Source organism: Passer domesticus, chromosome 7, assembly GCF_036417665.1.
Source record: "Passer domesticus isolate bPasDom1 chromosome 7, bPasDom1.hap1, whole genome shotgun sequence".
Classification (NCBI taxonomy): domain Eukaryota; kingdom Metazoa; phylum Chordata; class Aves; order Passeriformes; family Passeridae; genus Passer; species Passer domesticus.
In genome coordinates, this window is record NC_087480.1 from 61,154,450 (window position 1) to 61,180,641 (window position 26,192).

Sequence of the window (26,192 nt, forward strand, 5' to 3'; positions counted from 1 at the left end):
AGGAGCCCATCTGTTCCTCCTGGGAGAGCCAGACCTGAGATTGTCACTTTTTTTTGGTGGCTGTCACCCTGTCTGAGTTGGTGCCTCTCCCTGTGAAGTGCTGATGGATTTTAAGGAGAATCCAGTTTGAATCCCAGCTCACGAATGATGTAATTCCCTGTGGGATCAGATGATCTCCTTCATCCCTTTCCTTGGAAAAGCTTCTGCAGTAATTCACAATTCAGGGGCCTGGGGTTTATCTCTGAGCATTTTCAGGATCAGCGTTTTGTTGGGAGGAAAAATCCTGCTCTGCTGTGGTGGAAGTGAGGAAGAAGCAGGTGTGGGACTGCAGGATGCGCTGTTACCAAAATTTCACTGGGATTTGTTTTGGGTTTCACTCTGTGTTTGTGTCCTGCCTCCATGAAAAGTGGGAGGAACTGGATTTGGAGGCTGAGAGGAGCTGGATAAACAGCTCTGCTTCCCAAAACTGCTTACATCCAGGCAGTGGGAAAATGGGACTGGGAGCCAGCCTTGGCTGTGCTTGTGGGGCAGGGGGATCCTTTAGGGCTGAGGGGATCCGTCTGCTCCTCACACCCCTGGAGCTCTAACCCTGCCCATGGAGAAGCCCAAATGTGTGGGAAAGCTCATGATGGAACGTGGGTCTCATTCCAAACCCTCCCGAACTGGCACGTGAGGATGTGTTTTGGGAATTGCTGTAAATAGTGGATTTCACACGGGGTGAGCTGGGCAGCTCTTTTGTAACCAGTGTGTAGGAAAACCAGGAAAAGCAGTGCATCCATAGGATTTTATCCTCACTGTCAGCTGCATCTTGGAAACCCTTTAATTCATACCCTGGCTGGATCCCTCTGGAATTGCTGGAGTGCTTTCCCACCAGCTTTGAAACACGTGGAACGCAAAAATCTTCAGGTGGAAGCTTGATGTAAAAAGAAAATTCATATTCCACGTGGGATATATTCCAGAAAATGGATCAGACCCAACTGCAGCACTGGTTTTTTTCACAATTTATTGACAAATGCAAAGCTTTGGTGCCGTTCAGCATTCCCTGATCCCAACCAATCCTCTGGGATACATGGTTTTTTTGGAGGATTTGGGTACTGGAACTGTAATAAAAGTCTGCATCAATGAGAAAATGTTCATGAGGAAAGAATTCCCAGGAAGCCTCTTTGGAGTGTTTTCCTCTGGTTTATTCTCCCCTTAAATGTTCATCCCAGGTGTCAGATTTTTCTGGGAAGGCACAGGAAAGAATGAGTCAGATTTTAATGGGAATTTAGTCATGACTAAAGGAAGTGTTGAGTTTTCTTCAGGCCTCAGAACTGCAATTCCCGTAAAACAAAAGCTGGATTTTGTCATTATCCATGTTCTGCTTAAATTAACTTTGACAAATCAATAAATATTGATAAAGTTGTGGTGTGAGAGGGGTCAGGTTTTCACAGAAATGATCTTCCAGTCAGCCTGGTCCATCCCTCCACATCCCAGTTCCTGCTGTCCAGCCTGGTCCTGGAGCTCAGCAATATTTGGGAAATATTCTTAAACTCTCATTCCTTTGGGGTTTTCCCCAAAGAATGTGTGGATTGAGGTTCAGTGGAGCATATGGAGTGGTGCTGGTTGGAAGTGATGATCTTAAAGGTCTTTTCTGGCCTTGATGGTTCCGTGATTCTCAGGAGTTGCTCTGGATATTTATTTATGTGGGTGTTTCTTTATTTTGTCTTTCCTTGTGAAGTTCCACAGTTTCAGGAAGCAGCTCCAGTTTGTGCTGGGATCCCAATCCCTGCAGATCAGGGCAGTGACAAACACCCCAAACTGGGCTTTATTAAGCCCAAATGGGACTTTATTAAACACAAATCTGCTTCTTTCTGCTGCTTCCTTTTGGTTTTTCCAGGAATTTTGTCGACATACAAAGGGGATTTGTATTTTTTTCTGGCAGTGAGCAGTCATTCCATGTTATCCTATCTGTGCATGTCGTGGCCATATTTAACATTGATATCTGGGGATTTATCATTTAATCCTTTTAATAACAGGGCTTTTAATTTCTCTTCATTGTTGAAGATTGATAAAATCGTTCCGCTTCATCTGGAATTGGGTTCTGCTGCTTGAGCACAACTTCGGAGCTGCTCAGAGGGCAAAGGCTCTTGGAGGGAGTTTTCACAGTGGAAAAAAGGGACATTTGGAATCATTTCCCCTGGAAGAAGAGGGTTCCCAGCGTGGAAAGGTTCAGGAGCAGAGGGAGCTGGGTCTCCTGTCCAGCCAGGGAGGGCTGGAGCCGGAGATCCTGGGGGCCCCTCCAAGCTGGCATTCCATAATTCCCAGAGCTCCCTCACTGCGGGATGTGCTGTGCATGAGGGGCCAGCCGAGGTTTGTGGAGATGGGATTTTTCCACATTTTGGGTTTTTAGCAATCCTTGCAGTTCTCTGGGGTATAACCCCAACCTGGGCACTGTACAGGCCATGCCCTAACCTTAATCTTGACCCTGACCCCGGTCCTAACCCTAAACCCACCCTGAGGGTTCTGCAGGTCCTGCCCTTACACCAGCACCAAACCCGCCCCTAATCCTAACCTTAAACCCACTCGGGGCTGTGCAGGTCATGCCCTAACCTTAATCTTAACCCTAATCATAAACCCGTCCTGAGGCTGTGCAGGTCCTGTCCTAACTGTAACCCTAAATGCACCCTGCAGGCTGTGCAGGTCCTGTCTTAACCCCAACCCAAAAGCTAACCCTGATCCTAACCCTAAACCCACTCTGGGGGCTGTGCAAGTCCTGCCTTAATCCCAATCCTAACGTTAATCCTGACCCTAACCCCGCCAGAGAATGGGAACTGGAGTTGAATTCTTAGGGAATGATGATTAGGGTAATAACGAAATAAAGAATGCATCACCACAGCAGGTGCTGAGCTGCTGAAACACTGAGAGATCCTAAAAGGTGAGATCAGAGCAAATATTCCATAAATCCCAGCAGCATTCCCTGCTCCCTGCCCACACCACACTGCCCAGAGCAAAAACCCTGGAGAAAACTCCTGCGAACCTTTCCAGGGCTTGGGTTGTTCATTTTTAATGTGCCCAGCAGGGTTTTCAGCGGATTGGAGATGGTTTGCATGAAAATCGGCAAGGATTGAGGAGATGCAGCCTCGTGCTCACAAAAAGTGCCCCTGGAGCTGTGCAAAATTTGGGATAAGAGTGGGAAACAGCTGCAGGAGGGCAGCGCTGACGTGGGGTGGCACCTGGGGACACGGACCACTGGGGACAGCGGGGCTGCTTCAGGGATGCACTTGGTGCGCTTCAAAATCTTCTCCGACCTTAAAAATTCCAGAATTTTGTCCAAATGTGCAGTCAGGAATAAACCAGCTGGGAATTTAGTGGCTTATTACTTATTAAACCCAGTTTAGCATTCAAAAATATGCAAAAATGTATATACAAGATAGATAGATAGATAGACACATACATACCTACCTATTTTTATATAAATTGTGATTGGCATATAGATATTTTATATAAATTGTGATTGGCATATAGTTAATGTAAGTAATATAAATAAATAAATTAATACATAATTGTATGTTGATAGAAATATATATTGTATTATATATAATTAAAATGTATATACAATTTCTATATAACTGTATAGAATTTATAGACATAATTATATAATATATATTATATATTTATATACATAATTAGATATATTATATATAATTACATCTAAATAACTCATACATATTCATAGATATGAATTTTAAATCTATAAGCAATATATAATTAGATATAATTTTATATGTATGTAATTATATACATATATACTTAAATTGAATTAAATAAATACATAATTTACGAGTGTTTATAAATAAAAATACATATAAATTTTTTTCTTTCAGGTTGCCCCTCTGAAGAAATTCTGTTTACCTGAAGTTTTTTATCCTGGGCTGCACTTGAAACTTGATAATGAAGAAAAGCAGAAGTGTCATGACAGTGACTGCAGATGAGGTGAGCTCCTGCTGAAGGTTTATTTTTCCTTATTTTTCTTTCCTTTTCTTTTTTTTTTTTTTTTTTCCCTTGTGAAAATGAGCTAAAAATTTTATTTTGTCTCCTTTGGTAAATATAAGCTGGTTTGGCTTTGATTGCTGATGGATATTCTTGGAGGATTTTTAGATAGGAAGAAGGAAATAAATTTGCACATTAAAAAATGAACAACTCAAGTCGTGGAAAGCTTTGGGGGAGTTTTATCCAGGTCTTTTTGCTCTGGTGGTCTTTGGGCAGTGTGGTGTGGGCAGGGAGCAGGGAGTGCTGCTGGGATTTATGGAATATTTGCTCTGGATATATCTCACTTTCTTATGTGTAAATATCTCGTGGAAGAAGTTCTTTGTTTGTAGAATTCAGTTGTGGAGTTGTGGGATAATTGTGGCTGGAGAACTGAGTGTGGTTTATCCTCATGGAGGAAATGATCTGCAGAATTTAGTTCTGGACTTGTGGGCTTCCCATCTCCTGGGATAGTTCTGGCTGAAGAATTGAGGTTCATCCCTGTGGAGGAAATCTTCTGTAGAATTCTCTTCAGGAGTTGTGGGATAGTTCTGGTTGGAGAATTGAGTGTGGTTTACCCTCATGGAAGAAATAATTTGTAGAGTTTAGTACTGGACTTGTGCAGTTCCCATCTCCTGGGATAGTTCTGGCTGAGGAATTGAGTTTCATCCCTGTGGAGGAAATAATTTATTTGTAGAATTTGGTTCTGGAGCTGTGGAATTCTCATCTCCTGGGATAATTCTGGCTGGAGAATTGTGTTTTATCCCTGTGAAGGAAATCTTCTGTAGAATTCTCTTCAGGAGTTGTGGGATAGTTCTGGTTGGAGAATTGAGTGTGGTTTATCCTCGTGGAGGAAATAATTTGTGTGCAGAATTCAGTTCTGAAGTCATGGGATAGTTCTGGCTGGAGAATTGAGTGTGTTTCACCCACGTGGGGGAAATAATTTGCATAATTTAGTTCTGGAGATGTGGAGTTCTCATTTCTTGGGATAGTTCAGGCTGGAGAATTGTGTTTTATCCCTGTGAAGGAAATCTTTTGTAGAATTCAGTTCTGAAGTCATGGGATAGTTCTGGCTGGAGAATTGAGTGTGTTTCACCCTCATGGAGGAAATAATGTGCAGAGTTTAGTTCTGGAGCAGTGGAGTTCCCATCTCCTGGGATAGTTCAGGCTGGAGAATCAAATGTGTTTTACCCACATGTGGAAGAAATGCTTTGTTTCAAGGATTCAGGGATCTCAGAGGCCTCTCTGTTGCAGAGCTCCCTGGATTACCTGGAGTGTGGGCTCAGCAAATCCTACAGCACTTCCAGCCACGCCCTGGGCATTGACCTGTGGAGGGGCCGCCGCTGCTGCTCGGGCAACCTGCAGCTGCCCCCGCTGGCCCAGCGGCAGAGCGAGCGGGCCAGGACCCCCGACAGGGACACCAGGACCCCCGACAGGGACACCAGGACCCCCGACAGGGACATCGTGTGCAGGCCCACCACCCTGCCCCTGCTGCCCCCTCCCAGCATCGCCATCACCACCTACCACGACTGGTAAGTCTCGTTTTATTCTGCTGTCGGTAATTAATTGATTCGTTTGTTTGTTTTTTGGTTCCAAATTGGCTTTTCATCTTCTTTTTTAGTATAAACACACATCTAATTATCTTACATATATATATGAATCTGATTAATCAGTGTCTATGAGTTGTTGTATCGTGGATACAAGTTTATAAAATAAATTATTTTTATATTTTTTGGAAATTCTACTTGGTTAAAAAACTCTCTCGAAACTTCTGGTTTTGGTCTCAACCAGAGGATTTGTGTTCCTAACTTTTCTCCCACATGAGTTCAGGATGGTGCTAAACTCTCCCACAAAGGGTTGAGGAAAAGGCTCTGACTCGCTGGATGTTTCCCATCCCTGTGTGAGAAAAAAGGCTTAGAAAAACCTCACTGGTATCTAAAGTTAAGCTGGAGATAAATCCCAGTGAACCATCAGAGAGCTGATTACAAAGGGATTGCTCCGAGGTGAGATCCAAAACTGGAACTGGGGTGAAGTGCCAAAACAAGGGAATCAATCCAGAGGGGAGGAGAGTTTTCATGTGCTGGAACTGGATTTTATGGCAAAATAAGGATGTGTGTCCTGCTTGTCATAGGAATATTGAGGTGACATCAGTGTGACCTTGAATTCTGTGCTCTCAGCTTTGGGTTTAGAGTCAGTTTTAGGTTCTAGTTTATAAATGCTCCACTCTCAGCTCCGTTTGCTGGTTCATGTTCCTAAGCTGGGATCTGGGTTTCTGTTAAGCTCAGCACTCTGCATTTGTACAGCTGGAGAGGATCCCATAAGCTCGAGGTAAGTCCCAAGAAACCATCAGAGAGCTGATTGCAAGGAGGCTGCTCCGAGGTGAGATCCAAAACTGGAACTGGGGTGAAGTGCCAGAACAAGGGAATCAATGCAGAGGGAGAGGAGGAAGGCAAAGCCTTGGGTGTTCCTGTGCTGGAACTGGATTTTATGGCAAAATAAGGATGTGTGTTGTGCTTTTCATGGGAATATTGAGGTTATATTAATTGCACCTTAAAGTCTGTGCTCGCACTTGTGTTTAGGATTGGTTTTAGATTCTAAACTTTCCTCTCTTGGCTCCATTTGCTGCTTCATGTTCCCATCATTATTCCAAGTTGGAATCTGGGTTTCTGTCAAGCTCAGCACTTTCCATTTGAACAGCTCTAGAGGACATCCCAAATCCATTTGTTAAAGTCCTTTTGAAAGTTTTCCTGCTGAAAATAGGATTTCTAAACTGCCCTGGAATGGCTGAGATAGAGGAATTGCAGGAGCTTTTGTCCAGGTTTTGTGATTAATTGCTGAGATAAATGCAGCCAAACTATTTCCCTAATTTCAGATGGATTGGGAATTTTGGCAATAAAAGGGTTGGCTCACCTTTGTGGGCATTGTGTGACTGTTCCCTTTTGTGGGGCAGGAATTTGCATTCCTGACGGCGGGAGCCTTTCCACAGGGTGGGCTCGGCAGGATGGATTCGCTCTGAGCCTGGAATGTGCCTCTGTCCATGGTTTGGGAGGAATTGCCAGGGATTTATCATGGATTTATCCCTTGGAACACAAGAGGGCACCGCTGCTCCTCTCTCCCGATCCAGCAGAATCTGTGCGTGCGGGTTTTCCTGGAACCCTGGCAGCCCTGCTCGGGTTGTTGCTGCTTCTGTAAGGCTGAAAATTCCCGGTTTTCCACAGGAACTGGGAGTTACTGGTGTGACTGGGATGCAGCGCTGTCCCAGCTCCTCTTTCTGCATCCTCCTCACCTCCCTGAGGACTTACATTGGCTGATCCTATAAAAACTGGGTTTAAAATTCCCATTTTTTATTTCAGTTCTAATCCTTACGTCCCTGATTGCTTACGTTGGTTGATCCTATAAAAACTGGGTTTAAAATTCCCATTTTTATTGAAGTCCTAATCCTCACCTCCCTGACCACTTACACTGCCTGATCCTCTAAAAACTGGGCTGACCATTCCCATTTTTTATTGAAGCTTTAGGCATTGAGATGTTCTGGACCAGGTTAGCACTGAGCTCTGCACCATTCCAGGCAGTTTTTCCCTACAGAATTCCCAGTGACTCAGGGCCTGCCACCCTCTCAGGAGAACAGCCATGAAATCATGGAATGTTTAAGGTTGGAGAAGATCAAGGATTTGGGATAGAAGTCCAACAGAGCTGCAAGCTCAGTTCTTATTAGTGATACAAAACCCAAATTACTTGAAGATTTGAAGGGAAAAAATAGTGGATAAAACATGGAAGATGTTTCTGGAGACAGCCAGAAAAACAAGGGAGGTTGATCCCAAAGCAGTAATTCCAAACCAGGTGTGATGTAATAGCATTTTTTGTGGAAAAGGAAGGGAATGTTCCCACAAAGCAGCTTTTAGGGATCCTGCAAGGCAGGAGGGACATGGGATTGAGATCTTCAGGTGACAGTCTGAGTGGAGAAGTCTTCCAAGCTTCTTCTCCACAGTTTTTGTCCCTGTTTTCATCCAAGTTGTTCAAGTGTTTCCCCACTCCAGCTCCATATTTTCTGACTCCAGCTTTGTGATAGGAAATCCAGGCAGGAGGGAAGAGTGAGGGTGTGAAGAATAAATTTGTAGCTACACTTGGAGCATCCAGAAGAGTTCTTTTCCCAATTTTTTTTGCTCCTTAGCATCTCCTGGGTTAGATTTGGCTGCTCATTCCCACCATTTCTCCTCGTTTCCCTCAGGTGTGTGGGGGATGTTTGGATATTCTGAAGGGTTTGCAGCAAGTTTTGATGGTGAAAGAAAAATGGGATTCATGGTGAATCCCAAAGCGTGAGGAAATCAAGGCTTTAAGAATTCCATGAGGAGTTGATCTGGTTTAATATTAAGTATTGGAATGCACTTTTTTAGGGATTGGAGAGGCAGATAAATATTTAGGATATGGCAATAAATACTTAATTAAAATACAGATTTGCTGCCTTATTGTCCCTCATTTATGGCCTCTTTCTTCTGGAATTATTTTATTGTGGAGGTTGGAGATGAGAATCTGTAAGGAAAACATGAAGGGATTGATCCTATTCCCCACATCCATCTGGAACTGGGATAAATCTACTCAGTCTCTACTCCTGTAGTACTCCCGTTATTCTCCAGATGGTGGTGGTGGGCAGCAAATTAAAAACAGCGTTTGGAGCTAAATCAGCCCGAAATTCGGGATCATTTCGGGCACTGAGTTACTCCAAACCTTCCTCGGGAATTCTGCCTTCAGCCAGAGCCCGCTCGTCCTCCCTGGGAGGCTGCTGGGAATTAATGCGGGATTGATAAAATGGGAATTAACTGGGGGTTGATAAAATGGGAATGAATTGAGATATTGATAAAATGGGAATGGATTGGGGATTGATAAAATGGGAATGAATTGAGATATTGATAAAGTGGGAATGGATTGGGGATTGATAAAATCAGAGTTTAATGGGGGATTGATAACATTGGAATTAATTGAGGGATAAATAAAATGGGAATTAACTGAGAGATTGATAAAGTGGGAATTAATTGATGGATTGATAAAATGAGAGTTAAATGTGGGATTGACAAAATTGGAATTAATTGAGGGATGGATAAAACGGGAATTAACTGAGAGATTGATAAAGTGGGAATTAATAGGGGGATAGATAAGTGGGGATTAATTGGGAGATTGATAAAATGGGAATTAATCGATGCATTGATTAAATGGGAATTAATTGATGGATTGATAAAATGGGAGTTAATTGAGAGATTGGTAAAATGGGAGTTAATTGGGGGATTGATAAAATGGGAATTAATTGAGGACAGATAAGTGGGGATTAATTGAGGGGTAGATAAGGAAGGTTAGGATGATAAAGGGGATGAGATTTGCATGGAGAATTAAGGATAACAAAGCTGGAATCAGGCTGGGAAACCAAGCTGAGGCTCCTTCCATATCCCATGGATGAAAGGAAGTATTTGGGAAGTTTTAACAGGAGCTGTAGGATGAATCCCAGAAATTCAGAAGGAGATGATGTTTTGAAGAAATGTGGTTTTGAGGGTTTTTTTTCTTTTTTTCTTTTGTTTTTTTCAATGCTGTTCCTGACCTTGTGATAATGCCCTGAGAAACTGGAGTTTTATTTCTTAGGTAATTTCAAATTCTAGGAGATGAGAACTGAAGGAATGTGCTGCAAGCTTGGAATAGGGGAAAAAAAAAGATGAGCTAATTTCCCAGGTGGTGTGAAAAATAAAAAACCTGAAGGAAAAAATACTTAAAACCAGGGTTTTCATTTTCATACTGATATTTAAATTGTGTAATGGACATCATCAGGTTCAAAATATGGGTAATTTCCATAAATGCCATTTCTGTGCTAATGAGCAGGATCAATTATTCTGATTGAATAATTATCCTGGATTTCTGCATTTCTGGGGGACATTTCCTTACCTTGGAAAAGGAGGTCAGTGGTGTTCCTCAGGACATCCCATAATCTGCAGGGAAAAGAGGTTTTCATTATTCCTTGCTGCTTCTGGGAAGTGGCTGTGGCAACTCAGAATTCCTGGGATTTTTCCAAAGTTTCCCAACAGTATCAGAGAAATCTTGGAGCAGCCATGAGGGATTCTCTGCTCTGGGATTTCATTTTCAGTCCATGGAAATATTTCTGGGTCTGTTTAGGGCTTTTCGTGGGAATGAACTCGGGATTTGGTGCAATCTCGGAGAGCTGGGATCCCTCAAAACATGGGAAAAGCTGGGAATGTTGTTGGGAGATGAGAGCCCCTCATTATCCGCAGGGGGATCATGAAAATTAAAGCTTAAATCTGTTTGGAATCCCCAAAGTGGGAAGCAGGGCCTTGCTTGGTGTGGGAAGAGGAAATTCCTTGAGGAAATTTCCAAGAGAAAATTTCCTCAAGGAGGAAATTCCTTGGATTTTGGCCTCATTGCCACCGTTTGGACTCCTCGGAGACCTGGAGGAGGAAATGGCCATGGGGAATTCAGGAAACAACTTCCATAAAATCTGCTGCTCCCTCACAGTGTGAGGTGTTCCCACAGGGAATATCCCAGATCCCTGGTGGGGTTGGGATGGGTTATTCCCAATATTTTGTACTGTTCCCATAGGGAATATCCCACATCCCTGGTGGGGTTGGGATGGGGTTATTCCCAATGTGAGGTGTTCCCACAGGAAATATCCCGTCTCCTAGCAGAGTTGGGATGAGGTTATTCCCAATATTTTGTACTGTTCCCATAGGGAATATCCCACATCCCTGGTGGGGTTGTTCCCAATATTTTATAGTGGTGTAGAGGTGTTCCCACAGGGAATGTTCTTGGTTGGGATGGGGTCATTCCCAATGTTCTGAGGTGTTCCCACAGGGAATATCCCGTATTCCTGGTGTGGCTGGGATGGGGTTATTCCCATGTGGAATTGGGGCTCAGTCAGAGCCACAAACCCGAGCCATGGCTCTGTGTGGCACTCAGGGCTTTGAGGGGTCACATCCCAAATCCTGGAGATCTTCTATCAAAATAAACCCCACAAATCCTTTCTATCCAAAAAAAAAAGTGGGCAGCCCAAATATCCCAAAGTCGCTGCTGCTGTGTCATTGCAAATGCCAGCCTATCCCAAAAAAAACCTGGGAAAAAAGGTGATTTTGTTCTCTCTCTGCTTTGTATTTGCTGTTATTTCTCAGCCAAAAATACCCAGAGAAGTGTTTTGTCTGCCTATATTTAGATTTTGGCTGGTGCCGTCAGTTTCTGAAGCTCTTGCACCTTCAAAAACCTGTATTTTTATGTTTTCTTGGAGGCCTAAATGAAAGAACTATGATTAATATGAGGTGTAGTTACCCAGAGGAATTTTAAGATGGATTAATCATAGGTCAGGAATTAAAATTATGGTTATTTCAAAATCACTTGTTGTCCACAACTTTTATTTTGTTGTTGCCACCTAATCTTTTAATTCCTTTCCGTTTATTGAATGCATTGAATTTTACTCCAAATACTGTACATAACATCCCCTTTTTGTGTGAATTGCAAGGTGATCCCAATAATTTTATTAAGGATCAGCCTGTAAGTTCAGAGCTGCAGGGTTTTGCCTGGAGATAAAAGTGGTTGAAAACAGAAGCACACGAAAAAAAAGGCTTTTAATGATTCAATTTTAATTATACACCTCAATCCTGAGTGCAAAAAGACAGCTTGGGATGTGTGTGGAAGGGGAAGAAATGAGTCACTGTTAATCAGCAGAAGACAACGAAGCTTCTGAAATATTTTCTTCAAACTTCACCCTCGCTAGCAGAGAAAATAAATGAAAATTATGGAAATAGAGTTGATGGAAAAGCTGAATCAGACACGAGGTTGACAGGATTTTCTGACTAATGATAACTCATCTCCAGGGAAAGAGCAAACCCCGTTTGTTTTCACCTGCACAACCTGCTGGGGCCCAGCTGCTCCAGGACGTTCATCCCTGGGAGGGCCCTGGGCTGGGCTTTGGGGTGAGCTGAGCTCTGCGGGCCCTCCCAACCCCAACCCTTCCATCATTCCATCATTCCGTTGGTTTTCGTCAGGATTCGGTTCCTTTTCTTCAGCTTTTGGCTGGTTTTGTTCAGTTTTTGGCTGGTTTTGTTCAGTTTTTTTGGTTGGTTTTGTTCAGAATTTGATTGGTTTTGTTTAGGTTTTGGTTGCTTTTCTTCAGTTTTTTAACTGAAAAAAATGCTTACTTAATTTTTTAAACTGAAAACCTGGTTATTTTAGTTCAGGATTTGGTTGGTTTTGTCCAGTTTTTGTTCAGTGTAGTTCAGTTTTTGGTTGGTTTAGGTCAGTTTTTAGTTTGTAACACCTGAGGACGTGGTCAGTGGTGGACCTGGACATGGTGCTGGCTGGGGGTTGGACTTGCTGATCCTAAAGGTCTTTTCCAACCTTACTGATTCTGTGATTCCATGATTTTGTGATTTCCCAAGCAAAACTCCCCAAAATCCACCCATAAATCCCATTTTCAAACACTTGTGGCCAGGTTGCTCCCTCAGTTTCCCAAATTCCTCTTGGTCCACCTGGCCCTGGGGGGCTGCGATGCCTTTGGACCTTTCCTGACGGGTTTTCAGTGCCTCCATCTGGAATATTTCCAGATTTCCCTTTTGGGGCAATTCCCTGATGTGTTTTCAGTGCCTCCATCTGGAATATTTCCAGATTTCCCTTTTGGGGCAATTCCCTGATGTGTTTTCAGTGCCTCCATCTGGAATATTTCCAGATTTCCCTTTTGGGGCTGGAATATTTGGAGCAGAGGCCTGGAGAACCCTGGGAATGCCCCTGGAAGGAAGCAGAGGATTGGGAATGCAGGACTGTCCCGTGCTGCTGCCTCACCCCAGCTCCAGAGCTTTTTACCCAGCCCTGGAGACTTTCCATCCCTTAAAAAATCATGGAATTTTTGGTTTGCTTGGACAGGCCCCAGCCACCCCCTCCCTGACCCCGTTTTTGTTGGCAGTGGCACCAAGCTGCTCTCGAGGAGTTTTGGCTGTGGATTTATTCCTTTAATTAAGCCATAATGGACAAAGCTTCCTGGGAATTCTGACAGCAGAGCAAATCCTGCTCTTTCCCAGCTCCAAAACGTGAGGCACTGGCAAAGCTGGACGCTGTTGAGCAGGGAATGTTGTGAGTTTTGCCTGGGATTCCTTAGGGGAAAATAGCTGTAAAAAAATCCACCTTGTAAACTTGATTCTGATTTATCCAAGGGAGCTGATAAGGGGGAGATGAGCTGAGACACAAAGAAATAAAATAACTGGAATGAAACTGGAATTATTTCTGTAAATCTGCTGAAAGTCTGGGAAAGCAGGAGGAAAATACAAAACTTTGGATTAATCTGGTGGTATTTTCTGTTCCTCAGCCACTGTGGGACCAATATCAGAGAAATTTGTGGGCTGGTGAAGATTATTTCAGTCCTTTTGTGGCAAAAAGAGGAGGGTGCTCCAAGATTCCTTTTTTGTCCTTTTTTTTTGGGCAGTTTTCCATGGGGATCCATGGCAGGATGCAAAAATGGCCAAGCGAAGTGGGTGTCTGGATTAGATCCAGGGGATTATTTGGGAGCACCAAGAAGTGACAGAGCAATATTTTGGGGTTTTTTCATATTTGTCATTGTATTAAAAAATCATGGAATTGTTTCGGTTGGAACAGCTTCTGAGGTCATCAAATCCATCCATGTCCCCAAGTGCCACATCCACAGAGCTTTTAACTCCTGCCAGGAATGGAGGTTCCACCCCTGCCCTGGGCTGGAAAAGCCTTTCCAGGAAGGAATTTTCCCTGCTCCATTTCTGTATTAACACAAAGCCTTTTCTCATCAGGATATACCAAATTTTCAGATTTTTTCCGTCAGCTTCTCCTTTCTCTGGAGTCACCCTGGAGGTCCCTGCCTGTGAGGAATAAATTGAATTTCTGTGGTAATATATTACAAATACCTTCTGTAATCCATAGCTGTGAAATGAGGAAATAATCACAATTAATACAGATTGCTCTGACATATGGGATTACTCACTCTGGATATATAGAAGGCATTTCAGTGTTCTCTGGGAATAAATCAGGCACAATCCCAAGTTGCTAAGCAAATTCCCTTCTTACATCACGCCCTGGTGGCTTATATAATTTGATAATAAAATCTAAATGATATAAATTTATAATGAATTTATAAATATCAATTTATTGCCAGTTACTAGGAGGGAACAACAGAAATACCTGCAAGAAAAAAGGGCATCACAGCGTGGTATAAAATTGTATTTTTTGGCAGATAAATTGTGTTTTGTGGGGGATTTAATATGGAAAAAACGGATCCAAATCCAGTTTAGGACAAATGGGAAGGGAAAGGCGTTGGGTTTGCTGTTCTTCCCAAGCCCTTCATGCGTGGTCTGAATGCAAATAATTTCCTGTGCCAGGGAACACCTTGTAAAGCTCAGCTCAAACAGAAGCAGGTTCTGCCTGACGTCGGGGATTAATTCAGGCTGAGCAGATGAGCACCCAGCCTCTCCCAGGGAATATTGCCTAAAGATGGAACTGGTTTTTTGGGACTCATCTGGAAATTATTCTGGGTTTTCTTAGCCTTCTTGAGATTCTGGGTGTTTTAATAGTGGAAAGCTTATGGTTTAGTTCAGCCTTTGGTTGGTTTAGTTCAGTTTTTGGTTGGTTTAGTTCAGTTTTTGGTTGGTTTAGTTCAGCTTTTTGTTGGTTTTATTCAGTTTTTGGTAGGTTTCCCAACCAAAACTTCCCTTCCCAAAAATTCCATGCCCCCCTAAATCTGTGGGAATGGAGATCCAGACTGGATGATTTTAAGCTATTAAATATAAAACAACCTTATCTCTCAACAGGAATCTAAATAACAGTGGATTGTTATTAATTTTTTTTGCCTCTCAAACGTGGGGAATTTGTCATTTAAACCTGTAATTAGGGATGGATTCCTGCTTCTCTTGCTGCAGGAAACTTTCAGGGAAGGAGAAGGAGAGTCCTTAAACATGTAATTTCCAGTTTTCTGTTGTGGAGCCATCTTTTAGCAGCTCAGCCTCTGAGGCAGCAGATGCAAAGGCAGGTGGTTTTTTGTTTTTGGTTTTTTTTCCTTAAAAATTGACCAGCTGAACACCATGAAACCTTCTGCTTTTGGGCTGGAAAGATTTTCCTGGGATTTGTTCAGCCTTCTGTTAAAAAGAGATGATTAAGAGAGGGTTGAAGATTTTTTATTCTGTAGAATTCCAGAGTGGTTTGAGCTGGAAGGGATTTTAAGGATTTCTCATCTCATTGCATGGGTAGGGACACGTTCCATTATCCCAGGGTGCTCCCAGCCCTGCCCAGCCTGGCCTTGGGCAGTGCCAGGGATCCAGGGACATCCCCTTTATCTCTGGGAAACATCAGCAGCACCTCTGCACAGGTTAAGGGATGATGCTCCCCAGAACTTCTTTGCTGTTCCATATTTGTTCTGTTAAAGCCTGGCTTTGGTTTGGGTGTTCTGGAGATGTGGCTGGTCCAGTGCAGCTCAGATTCCAATGGTGAATTCCTATTTTTCAGGTGAAATCACCTTTTTATTCCCCGGGGTTGGGTGGGATGGTTAAAGTGCCCCTGGGGTGTTTAGGTCAGGCCTAGAAGCAGGTTTGCTGCTTCTCTGAGGGAGCTGAAGTAAAACTGGGACTGGGATGGAGTGGAATTAACTAGGACTGCTCTGTCCCTGATGGAATTAGTGGCAGTCACTGGGATGGGCCCAGGACATCTCTTGGATGTGATGGAAGGGAAATAAGGGGAAATATGAATTTGTATCATTTCCTCTCATGTCAGTCCCTTTGCTGCCCCTCTCCTTTCTTTCCCCTTTTCTCCACTCCCGTTGTGTCTCCAGAGCTGCTCCATCCCTGCAGAGGTCCCACAAACAAAGGGCTTTGTACACAAAGGGTTCTTTGTGGGTTCTGTACCACAAACACGTCCTTCCCTGCAGCTCCCTTGGATTTCCTGGGAATCCTCTCCAGCTTTTCACAGAGCTGCTCCAGCTCCCCTTTCCCCATCCCTGCCTCCTTCCCTCACTTTCCCCGCAGCCACTGCTCTCACTCCAAGCCTCGCCTGTCACTCCTTATCCTGACATTTCAATCCACTTCCAGTTCCACATTGAAGCTCCTTTCCCTGGCTGCTTCCCTCCTCCAGCTCCCAGTTCCTTGATGTTTTCCTTGTCTTGCTCCAGACATTTCTCTCTCTGATCCTTTTTCTTCGTCTCTGCCTGTCTCCACTGCCGGGGTTGCTGTGATTTATTCCTGGTGCTGCCTCATCCTGGCAGCTCCAGCTGCTGCCTCAGGGGCTGAGCTCAAGATCACATCCCTGTCAGTCCTGTGACATTTCCACCACAGATTTATTCCGTGCTCTGCTGCTGGCTCTGTAACCCAGTTATTTTCCAGTACAAATGACAATTCCCGTATTCTCTGCTCTCTCATTCCTTCTTTTTTTCTCTCTCCAGTCTCTGTGTTGGAGAGAAAGTTGTTGTTTTACAGGATTTTCTCCTGCCTTAGCTTGGTTTGCTTTTCCTCAAAATCTCCTTTTCCCACCCTTTCCCAAACCCAGGTATTCCTCCTTTCCTTTTATTTCCTACTGGGAATGAGCTTTGGCTGATTTCCCTGCCTCCTCTTCAGGCTCATGTTCATCTCTCCCAGAGCTAATGGAGCTGGTTGGCTCCTGGAATTTCTGTCCTGGAAATCCATCATGGATCCTTTCCCAACCCATTTGGCAGAAATCCGCCTTAAGTAGGGACGCTGCTGTGAAATCCCATCATGTCCTGGCCCAATAATGGGCTTTTTTCCCATCATATGTGGTCTAATTTTAGTCTAAAAGGGATTTTAAGGGGTTGAATCCTTCCCTCGTGCATCCTCAGCTTTATAAATGTTTGGAATTGTCCATCTCTCCTGACCTTTCCAATCCTGGGCCTGATTTAAGCCAAGGAAATGCTGCTGTGTGTGAGGGACCTTGCAATTAATTCCAGAACTAATGAAGGAACAGCCCCTGTTGCTCCAGGAGCACATGGATATTCCATGGATTAAATAACAAATTAGGGAGCAGCAATTAAAACACACAGAGGGCATCTGCAAATTTTATTTTATAAAGAAAAATCTTAATTTTCAGATTGTTTGGAAGTTCAATAAAGATTTTATTTTTTCCTGTTAAAGGGGGAATTCTATCAGCCAGGATTTCTGGAAAGGAGACTTTGTACTTGATTAAAAATATGTTTTCCCCTGGGTTTTCTTGCTTGGAAAAAGAAGCCCAAGTAGCAGCAGCAAAGCAAAGTCCCTTGAAATAATTTCTCTCTAATTAATTTGTTGTGGGGTTGATGGAATCTTTTTGGGATGCCCTTGGGATGGCCAGGGGCTGGAGTAAGAGAGGGGAATTCCTGACTGTTTTTATCTAAATGTGCTCTCAGGAAAAATTTTCCAATTGCTGTGCCCCTGGCTGAAAGTGCTGTGAAAAGTCAACGAAAAGCTTTTCCTTTGCCACTGGAGCGTGTAGGACACTTCAGAATTCCCTTTTCCCTGGTGTTTCACTCCATCCTGGCTATCAGGACTCGGGAACAGGTAAATAATGGTGCTGCTGAGGGAGAAAGATGTGTTCTTGTTGCTTAGCAATTGCTCTCAGCACACTCAAGATCAGCTTTTGATGAGGAGTTGCAGGCTTGGAAATGTTGTTTCCCACCCTATCAGTTATTTTAATCAAATATATTGAAACTTCCAGACTCTTCAGCGAGCTGGGAAGCGGGGATGGAATCTCACCCAAATGCACTTAAACTTCTGAAAGTTTCCTTAATTGTCCTTTTTCTTCCAAGTGGTCTCATTTTCCTGCCAGGCACTTTCCTTCAATCATCTTTTCCGCCTCCTCAACAATTCTTTGATATTTCTGCTCCCTTTCCTGATGGAATTGCTACCTTGGGCTGCAGGCAGTAATCTGTGGGGATGGACAGATCAGTGCAGGGTGTTCCCGGGCTCTTCAGGGAATCCTTTTCATTTGTTAACCAGGGGCAATCCAGGCTGGGGATGAGCAGATGGGAAACAGCCCTGGGAGGATTGGGAGGGATGATGGCTGGGCAGGGGCTGGGCTGGAATTCCCAGAGCAGCTGGGGCTGCCCCTGGATCCCTGGCAGTGCCCAAGGCCAGGCTGGACACTGGGAGCAGCCTGGGACAGGGGAAGTGTCCCTGCCATGGCAGGGGTGGCACTGGGTGGGATTTAAGTTCCCTTCCCACCCAAACCATTCCAGGATTCCATGAACCCCCAGAAGCTCTGATGCCCTGGGCACTCTCTATTCCCTGCAAACACGGGGAATTCTTGTTGGGATTTTCAGATCCCAGCTTTGCTGCCAGTTAGCTCCAGTGTGTGCTTCTCACCTCCTCTTGGCTCATCCTGGAGTGCAGCAGTGTGTCTGGCCAGAATTCCAAGCTCTAAATCCATGGAGAATTCGCAGATGTTGGCTGCAGGGTGCTGTGTGTGTGGAACACCAGGAGCTGGCAGCGTGAGGGGTGGGAGCTGGAATCCACGAGAGCTCTCCCGGGACCTTTCCCAGGGAGTTTTGTCAGGGAAGTGTGGATCCATTGCCACCGGGAGCTGGAAGGTGCTGGAAGAATCTCCTGTGCTCAGGATGAGCCTTCAAAGTGCTGCAGGCAAGAGAAGCTCTGGCATTCCGATGGATGGCACTTTGTGTTCCCTCTCCTGCTTCCCCAAGGGAATGGAGCCTTCCTTCCTCCTGCAGGCTCCTCTCCCTCCTCATCAGCTCCATTCTCTGGGGTTTCTCTGCCCATCCCAGCACAGAACCTTGTCCAGGCACCAGTTCATTACTGATTTATGGATGGCCAAATGATGGGGAGCACTTCCTTAATGGACGCTTTGGAAAATAGTTTTATTGCTTTTGAAATGGGATTTTCCTCTGTTCTCCCTGCCCTTTGAAAAGCTTTAGGAAAAGGCATGGGAATTTCTCCAGCAGCAGATGTATCCTCACAAAGCCCCTCCAATATCCCATTAAAGTTAGAAAGTTCCTTTTTATTTCTGTTTGGAATTCCATTGATTATTTCTCTTGGAAATTTCATTTTTTATTTCTGTTAGGAATTCCATTTTTAATGTCTGTTTGGAATTCCATTTTCTGTTTCTGTTTGAAATTTTTTTTTTTTTTGATTCCCCTTCAGCTCCCAGGCCCCTTTTGTGTCTCGCTGTCTGTCAGTGGAGTAACAGATCCCAGCCTAGCACGTCAGAATTCCTGAATCCTCCAATATTCCCGTTGTGCTGCTGCCTGCAGCTCTCAGGATTAAATCCCACTGCAGTTCCAGTGCCCTTAGCGAGGCTTGGGCAGATATTTTGGTTTATTTTGGTTTTTAATAACTGGGAATGGGGCACAGGGAAGTTCTCTATGATGAGGCTTTGCTGGAAGCTGAGGAAGGCACACTGGTGTTCCTGGCAAGAGTTTGGGGATATTTGATGGAAAACCCTCTGGAATGGACAGGGATTTGCCGTGTAATTGATGCCTGCACAGTGCAAGCAGAGCACTTTGCTCGTGTGCTCTCCCCGAGTCCTCCTCCTTTAATAACATTTATTGTATTTGCATTTTTGGTCACCTTATTTTGACCAGTTTGAACAGTGCCCCTCCCTCAGGGATTTATTGTGCTCTGACACTCCTTGTCTTTAAGTTTTTTACTTGAATGTTGCTTTGTATCCTCGGAAAAGTAGAACTTGCTTTCATGGTGTTTATATCCAGAGATAAAATTCCTGTTTTTTTCTGTTTTAAATACATAGACTCTAAAAATTACTGGAATTGGCAGGGAGCTGCCAGCTCCCCCATCCTTTGGTTTGGCAGAGGTTTGACCCTTTGGCTCTGCATCCCAGGACGATGGAGCTTTTCCATGGAGCAGGAATTCCTGCGTGCTTTGTTCCTGCAGAACAGAATCCCTTTGTGTTTGTTCCCTTTTAGCCTTTATCTCCACTCTCAGCGCTCTCCCATCCCTGCCAGAGCCGGGGAGCAACATCGGGATGTTGGGCAGGTCCTTCAAATTTCCTGGGGATGCCCCGCGCTCCCGCAGGGCAGGACAGAGCCCGGCTGCCAAAACAACCCCGAGCCAATGAGCGCGGCTTGGGTGGAGCCAGCGCCGTGCGGGCAAAACTAATTCTGAATGAAAGCCCGGCCTGGGAGCGCGGGGTGCTCGAGCTCATCCCCGAAATCCCAGCGCGGTTCTCTCGGGGAGGGCGGGATGCTGGAGCAGGGCGCGATTCCCTGAAATCCCAGCTCGGGGGGGGCGGGATGCTGGAGCAGGGCGCGATTCCCTGAAATCCCAGCTCGGGAGGGCGGGATGCTGGAGCAGTGCGCGATTCCCTGAGCCGATCCTGAAATCCCAGCTCGGGGAGGGCGGGATGCTGGAGCAGGGCGCGATTCCCTGAAATCCCAGCTCGGGGAGGGCGGGATGCTGGAGCAGGGCGCGATTCCCTGAGCCGATCCTGAAATCCCAGCTCGGGGAGGGCGGGATGCTGGAGCAGTGCGCGATTCCCTGAAATCCCAGCTCGGGAGGGCGGGATGCTGGAGCAGTGCGCGATTCCCTGAGCCGATCCTGAAATCCCAGCTCGGGGAGGGCGGGATGCTGGAGCAGGGCGCGATTCCCTGAAATCCCAGCTCGGGGAGGGCGGGATGCTGGAGCAGGGCGCGATTCCCTGAGCTAATCCCTGAAATCCCAGCTCGGGGAGGGCGGGATGCTGGAGCAGAGGCTGATGAATTTTTCATGAGCGGCCACAACAACACCGGGAGCACCGTTCCCAGGAAGAGCCGGGGCTTTGTGGCAGCGCTGCCGGATCCTCCTGCGCTGAGCGAGCGGGGGCAGCTCCGCGTTGCCGGCGCGGCGCTCGGGGATGCGCGGCCGTCGCTGAGCGCTCGCAGCTCGCCCGGCGCCGCAGCGATGACGGCCAGGGAGCCTTCCCGGGAACTCGCCACTCCCGAGGCCGAGGTTTACATCAGGACTTTCAAGGAGCAGATGCACCTGGAGCTGGAGCTGCCCAAGCTGCCCGGGAACAGACCCACGTCGCCAAAGATTTCTCCACGCAGCTCGCCCAGGAACTCTCCCTGCTTTTTCAGAAAGTTGCTGGTGAATAAAAGCATCCGCCAGCGCCGTCGCTTCACGGTGGCACACACATGGTAAGCTCTGCCGGGTTTAAACTGGGGTTAAACTGGGTTTGAAAGCAGTGGAGCTGTGCTTTGAAGCGGGGAGAGCGAGCAGTGGGTTCTCCCGGCCGTGAATGGGGCAGAAAAGCAGCCGGGGGATGTTCGGTGCGCGGCCTCGGCCCTTGTTCAGCCGCCGCTCTCCGGGAGAAATCCAGCCCTTTATTCCCGGGAACAAAGGCAGCAGCCGGCAACTTTGCCAGGCGCCGTGTGTTTGTGTGGGAGAGCCCGGGGCTTCACTGCAGAGCCCAGGAATTCGTTGCAGAGCCCAGGAATTCATTCCATGACCTGTAAATTTATTTTGTAGCCCATTAGTTCATTTCAGAACCAATGGAATAATTTCAGAGCTCATTAATTCATTTCAGAGCCCAGAAATTCATCTCAGAGCTCATGAATTGATTTCAGAACCCAGAAATTCATCTCAGAGCTCATGAATTCATCTTGGACCACATTTCAGAACCCAGAAATTCGTTTCAAAGCCCATCAATTTGTTTCAGGACCTATGAATTTGTTTCAGGACCCAGGAATTCATTTCAGAGCCCACCAATTCATTTGAGGCCCCATGAATTGATTCCAGGACTCATTTCTGAGCCCATGGATTCATCTCAGGACCCATGAATTCATCTCAACACATTTCAGAGCCCAGGAATTCATCTCAGAGCTCAGGAACTCCTCTCAGAGCCTTCAGGGCATGTTTTTTCCTTCACTCTCTCAGCTCAGGGTGATTGGAGCAGGGCACTCTCAGAGCTGAATCCTGGAAAAGGCTTGGAGACAGTTTTTGCTGGCTACAAATCTCCCTCCTTTCCACCTTTTTTTCCATGGGAATCCTGGCTGAGAGGCTTCTTTTCCTCCCCACAAATCTCTAACCCCAAACAGTCGATTTGGGTGCCATTACAGCTGATTGGGGCTGCCTCTGACCGTCACTTATCCTCCTTAAACCATAAACAGCCATCAAAAGATGAAATAAAATCCAGGAAAATCCCCGAGGAGCTCACTGGTTCATTTCCTAAATTTCCTCTTGCAGGATCCAGCTCTTAAATCCCAAAATATGCACCAGTTGGGTGTGGGAATTGAACCAGAAAACTTTGAGTAATGTGAATTTTTTTAATCCTTCCTCACACAGCTGTATATCCACTACTTTCCCATTCCTTTAGAATTCTGGAATCCTGCAGAATTCCCGCTTTTTTGTTTGGTTATTGGTTTGGTTTGTTTTTTATTTAAATCCAAGCAGTAATAACAGCCTCGAGCTGGTTATGAGCTGCAGCAGCTCCAGAGTGTTCTTGGGGATTTTAATTGCTCAGAGTCACTGGTGAGGGGGTTATTCACATTAATTCCCTGGAACATCTGTCATGGAGCTCATCTGATCCCAGCAGCCTGCCCAGGGAAATCAGGGAAAGATGCTCCAGCTGGGAATTAGAGGAGCAGGATGGGACCAGGCTCAGCATCTGTGGTGTTTGGTGAAAAAAGAATTCAGATATTTCATTTGGAGATGGATCAACTCATAAAGGAGGTGGGATCCCTCTAAATGGAAAAGAGGGAAGGTTTTCAACTCAGTTTTTAGGTGATTTGGAACTGTTTTAGGCTTAGATAAGAAAGAAATAAATGTAGAAATTAAGAAAATCACTCTTAAAAGGTTCCAAGAATGTTTGAGTGTGAGCACACCCTCAACACAAACCGCACACCAAACCCAGCTGAAATTTAATTTAAATATTTCAATTAATTTTCAATATTTCCCTGTGCTCCAGCATTTTCTCAGAGGTCTGGAGGGTGTTCCAGGTGTGCTGTGGGGTCCAGCTGAGCCCCTGGATGTGCTGGGGAATTCTGGGGTTGGGATGCAGGGCACGGGGCAGCCTCACCTGTGCCCAGCCAAATGCCACTTACGTAAGGTGCCCTTTGTGGGAGCTGGGGAGGAGAATAAATGGGCAGTGCCAAGCCAGGGAATTCATCCATGGTGGATTTTATGGAATCTGGAACTTCTCCAGCCTCCTAAGCAGAGAACTTCCTCACACTGGGGGGTAAATCAGCATTTCCACCACATTGATGTTGTTGTTTGAGGAATCTTCTGCTCCTTTTCCTCGTTTCCAGTTTTCTGCCTTCCCTCGTTCCTCTTTCCCTTTGAGATAATGGCCTTTTCCAGGCATTTTCCTGCTTTTCTGACAGTACATGGCAATTCTCTCCTCCTGCTGGTGCTGGTGGAATCTGTGTCACCACAGGCTGCTCCCATATCCAGACAGATCTTGCCCTGAAAAAAAAAAAAAGGAAAGCAAATATTGAGGGTATTTTTTAGAATAAAGCCATGATTCAAGTGTTTCCATGATCCAAATGATTCTTTTCCTCAGGGAGAGGCTGTTCCCACTGGCCACAACCCACGTGTCACCACAGTGACCTCCAGACCTGTGTCAGCCTCATCCCTGCCCGCTCCCCACTCTGGATCCCACCTCCAAATGCCTCATTCCCATAAAAGAGCAGCACAAAACCTCTGTGGCTTTGGGATTTTCCTCCACCAGGATCCACCAGGCTCGTTCCTGTCTTGCATCTGGCAGTTCTGCCTCAGAGATCCCAGAATTCCAAATGCTCCTTCTTCCTTTGATAATTCCCATTGGATTCCTTGGTGCATTTGGGGGAGATTTTATGGGGAAAAAGGCAGGCAGAAGCCATGGAAATTTTGGACATGGCGAATTTCCCTTGGAATGACTGGAGAGGGAGCAGCATCTCCTGGAGGTGGTTCTCAGCTCTATCTCCTGCCAGCCAAATCCCAGCACGTTCCCATTCCACATCCCACAATCTGCTCTCCCTCACCCCATCCATACCTTGAGGATTCCAAAGGAATAATTTTTAAAATATCTTTGATTTTTGCACCTCTTCCATCTTATTTTTGCCAAGCAAGAACTTCAGATCATCCATTTTACCCCCCCTAGCAAGGTCCTTGCCAGCCATGGCTTGGAAGATCCCAAAATTCTGTTTTCCAAGTGCACTCTGCAGTTTCTAACACTTGTTCCTTTGTTTTGCTCATTCCTTGGATTTAGCCTCCAGATTATAAATAGTTCCTCAAGGCCAGGTTGGACAGGCTTGGAGCAACCTGGGATAGTGGGAGGTGTCCCTGCCCATGGGAATGGGATGAGATTTAAAATCCCTTTGAACCCAACCATTCTGGAGTTCCATTAATATTTCTCCAACCAAAGTAATTTATTCAGTTTTTATTTATTCAGGCTCTGCTGAGCTTTTAAAGAAGGGATTTCTACAATATGATGTTGATTGTCTTTTCTTAATGAAGATTTTTGTGGATTTTTTCCCAAATTAATTCACATTTAGCTTCATTAATTTAATAACTACCTGTTACCTTGTGGATAAGAAAATACAGAACAGAAATTTAATCTCAGGAAATTTTGCTCTGCTTTTTCTCTTGGTTATCCCTGAGTGCAGCTAAAACACAGCCAGCAATTTGCTTTTCAAAATATAATATCAAATAGAAATTATTTTCTTTGAAATAAATCCTTTTTGTTAAAACATGCTCTTGTTTTCATGGCACAACAATCTCCCGTGGAGGAATTCAGGGAGTTAAATAAGATAGCACAATCCAGTTGAGATTTTTCCAAGTCTGGTGAGTAACAACAGAGCTCTTGAATTCCTGGAAGCTGCAAAATCCCATGGAGGCAGATGGAAATGACCAAATTATTGTGTTGGCTTTTGTTTTATCACCATGGAATGGTGCTTCAGAAAGATGGAATTTTGGAGGGTATTACTTGGAATTACTGAGGAAAACAGGAATTTGTAAGGAACCATGAATTTCTCTGGAGGTTTGGAGCTGGTGGAGGAGCTCAGGTGCTCCTGGTGGCTCCCATCCATGGATAAGATCCATAAATTTCTCCAGAGGTTTGGTGCTGGTGGAATTGATGAGATCCATGAATTTTTCTGGAGGTTTGGTGCTGGTGGAATTGATGAAAACATGAATTTTTCCGGAGATTTGGTGCTGGTGAAGGAGCTCAGGTGCTCCTGGCGGCTCCCTGGGGTTGATAAGATCCATGAATTTCTCTGGAGGTTTGGAGCTCGGGTGCTCCTGGTGGCTCCCTGGATTTGATGGGATCCATGAATTTCTCTGGAGGTTTGGAGCTCGGGTGCTCCTGGTGGCTCCCTGTGCCTCCCCCCGTGTGTCCCGCTCTGCTGAGGTGGCCGTGCCCAGCACTGGCATTCCAGGATCCCAAACCCAAGCTCTCCTGGCCACTCTCTCCCAGGATTTAGCCTGGAGGAGCTGATTCCTGCTTTTGAGGCAGATCCAGTGTCTGTCACTGGTGCTGGGTGATCTCAGAGGTCTTTCCCACCCCCGGGGATTCTGGGGTTTTTCGGGATTGCTGTTGGAGCCGTTTCCACTGCGCTCCATATTTAGCAGGATGCATTCCCGTTTCCCAGTGTTGGAAACACCCTTGGCTGTGCTTTGATGAGCTGCTCTGCTTGTGTTTCTCACCCTCTGTTGATGTGATTTCGAGCTTCTTTTCCCACTTTGGAAAAAAGCAGGATGATTTTCTCCTGCTTCCAGCAGTTCCTCTTCCAGGCTGGGGCTGGGATTGGATGCGCTGTGTTGCTCAATTCTCCACTGGAAGTTCCAGGAGAAACAAACTGAAGGGAGTGGGGGAAAGGATGGGGGGGAAACCAGAAGGTTCCTCACTTTTTGTCAGCTGAGTGTGTTCTCCCATCTGTCTCCATCTCCAAGGAGAATTCCTCAGCACTTGGAGGAGGGATTGTGAAGGACACGGAGGTGAGGAGGGGACACAAACAGGCCCACGCAGCAACCACAGAACCAGCTGTGCCAGCCCCACATCTGCTCTCTCCAGGGACATTGGCTCCCAGCCCTGGCTGAATCCATGGAAAACAGAAAGGAGCAACTTCCTTCATCCCCCGGCCACATATGGGGGAAAATGTGGTGTTAAATAGTGTCCAGCTGTTCGAAATTCCAACAAAATACAGCAATCCTTGGATTGATAATTGGAGTTTGATGGATTCAGCCACTGCCTGGGAAGGGGAGAGAGGAATGGAGCGGATTCCT

General features: G+C 45.5%; 1 protein-coding gene across 2 annotated transcripts in view; it reads left to right on the top strand.

Annotated features, from left to right (window-relative positions):
* PDE4B (phosphodiesterase 4B) overlaps window positions 1-26,192 on the top strand; it is a 172,680-nt gene that overhangs the window by 14,967 nt on the left and 131,521 nt on the right. Inside the window, exons 2-3 of one of the 2 annotated variants that reach the window (XM_064429162.1) lie at window positions 3,867-3,975; window positions 5,263-5,540. In XM_064429162.1, the coding sequence (XP_064285232.1) occupies window positions 3,934-3,975; window positions 5,263-5,540 (320 nt within the window). In that variant the 5' untranslated portion in view covers window positions 3,867-3,933. Of the gene's footprint in view, window positions 1-3,866; window positions 3,976-5,262; window positions 5,541-20,656; window positions 21,128-26,192 lie in introns of those variants that run through there. The other variant, XM_064429161.1, reaches the window with a different exon arrangement.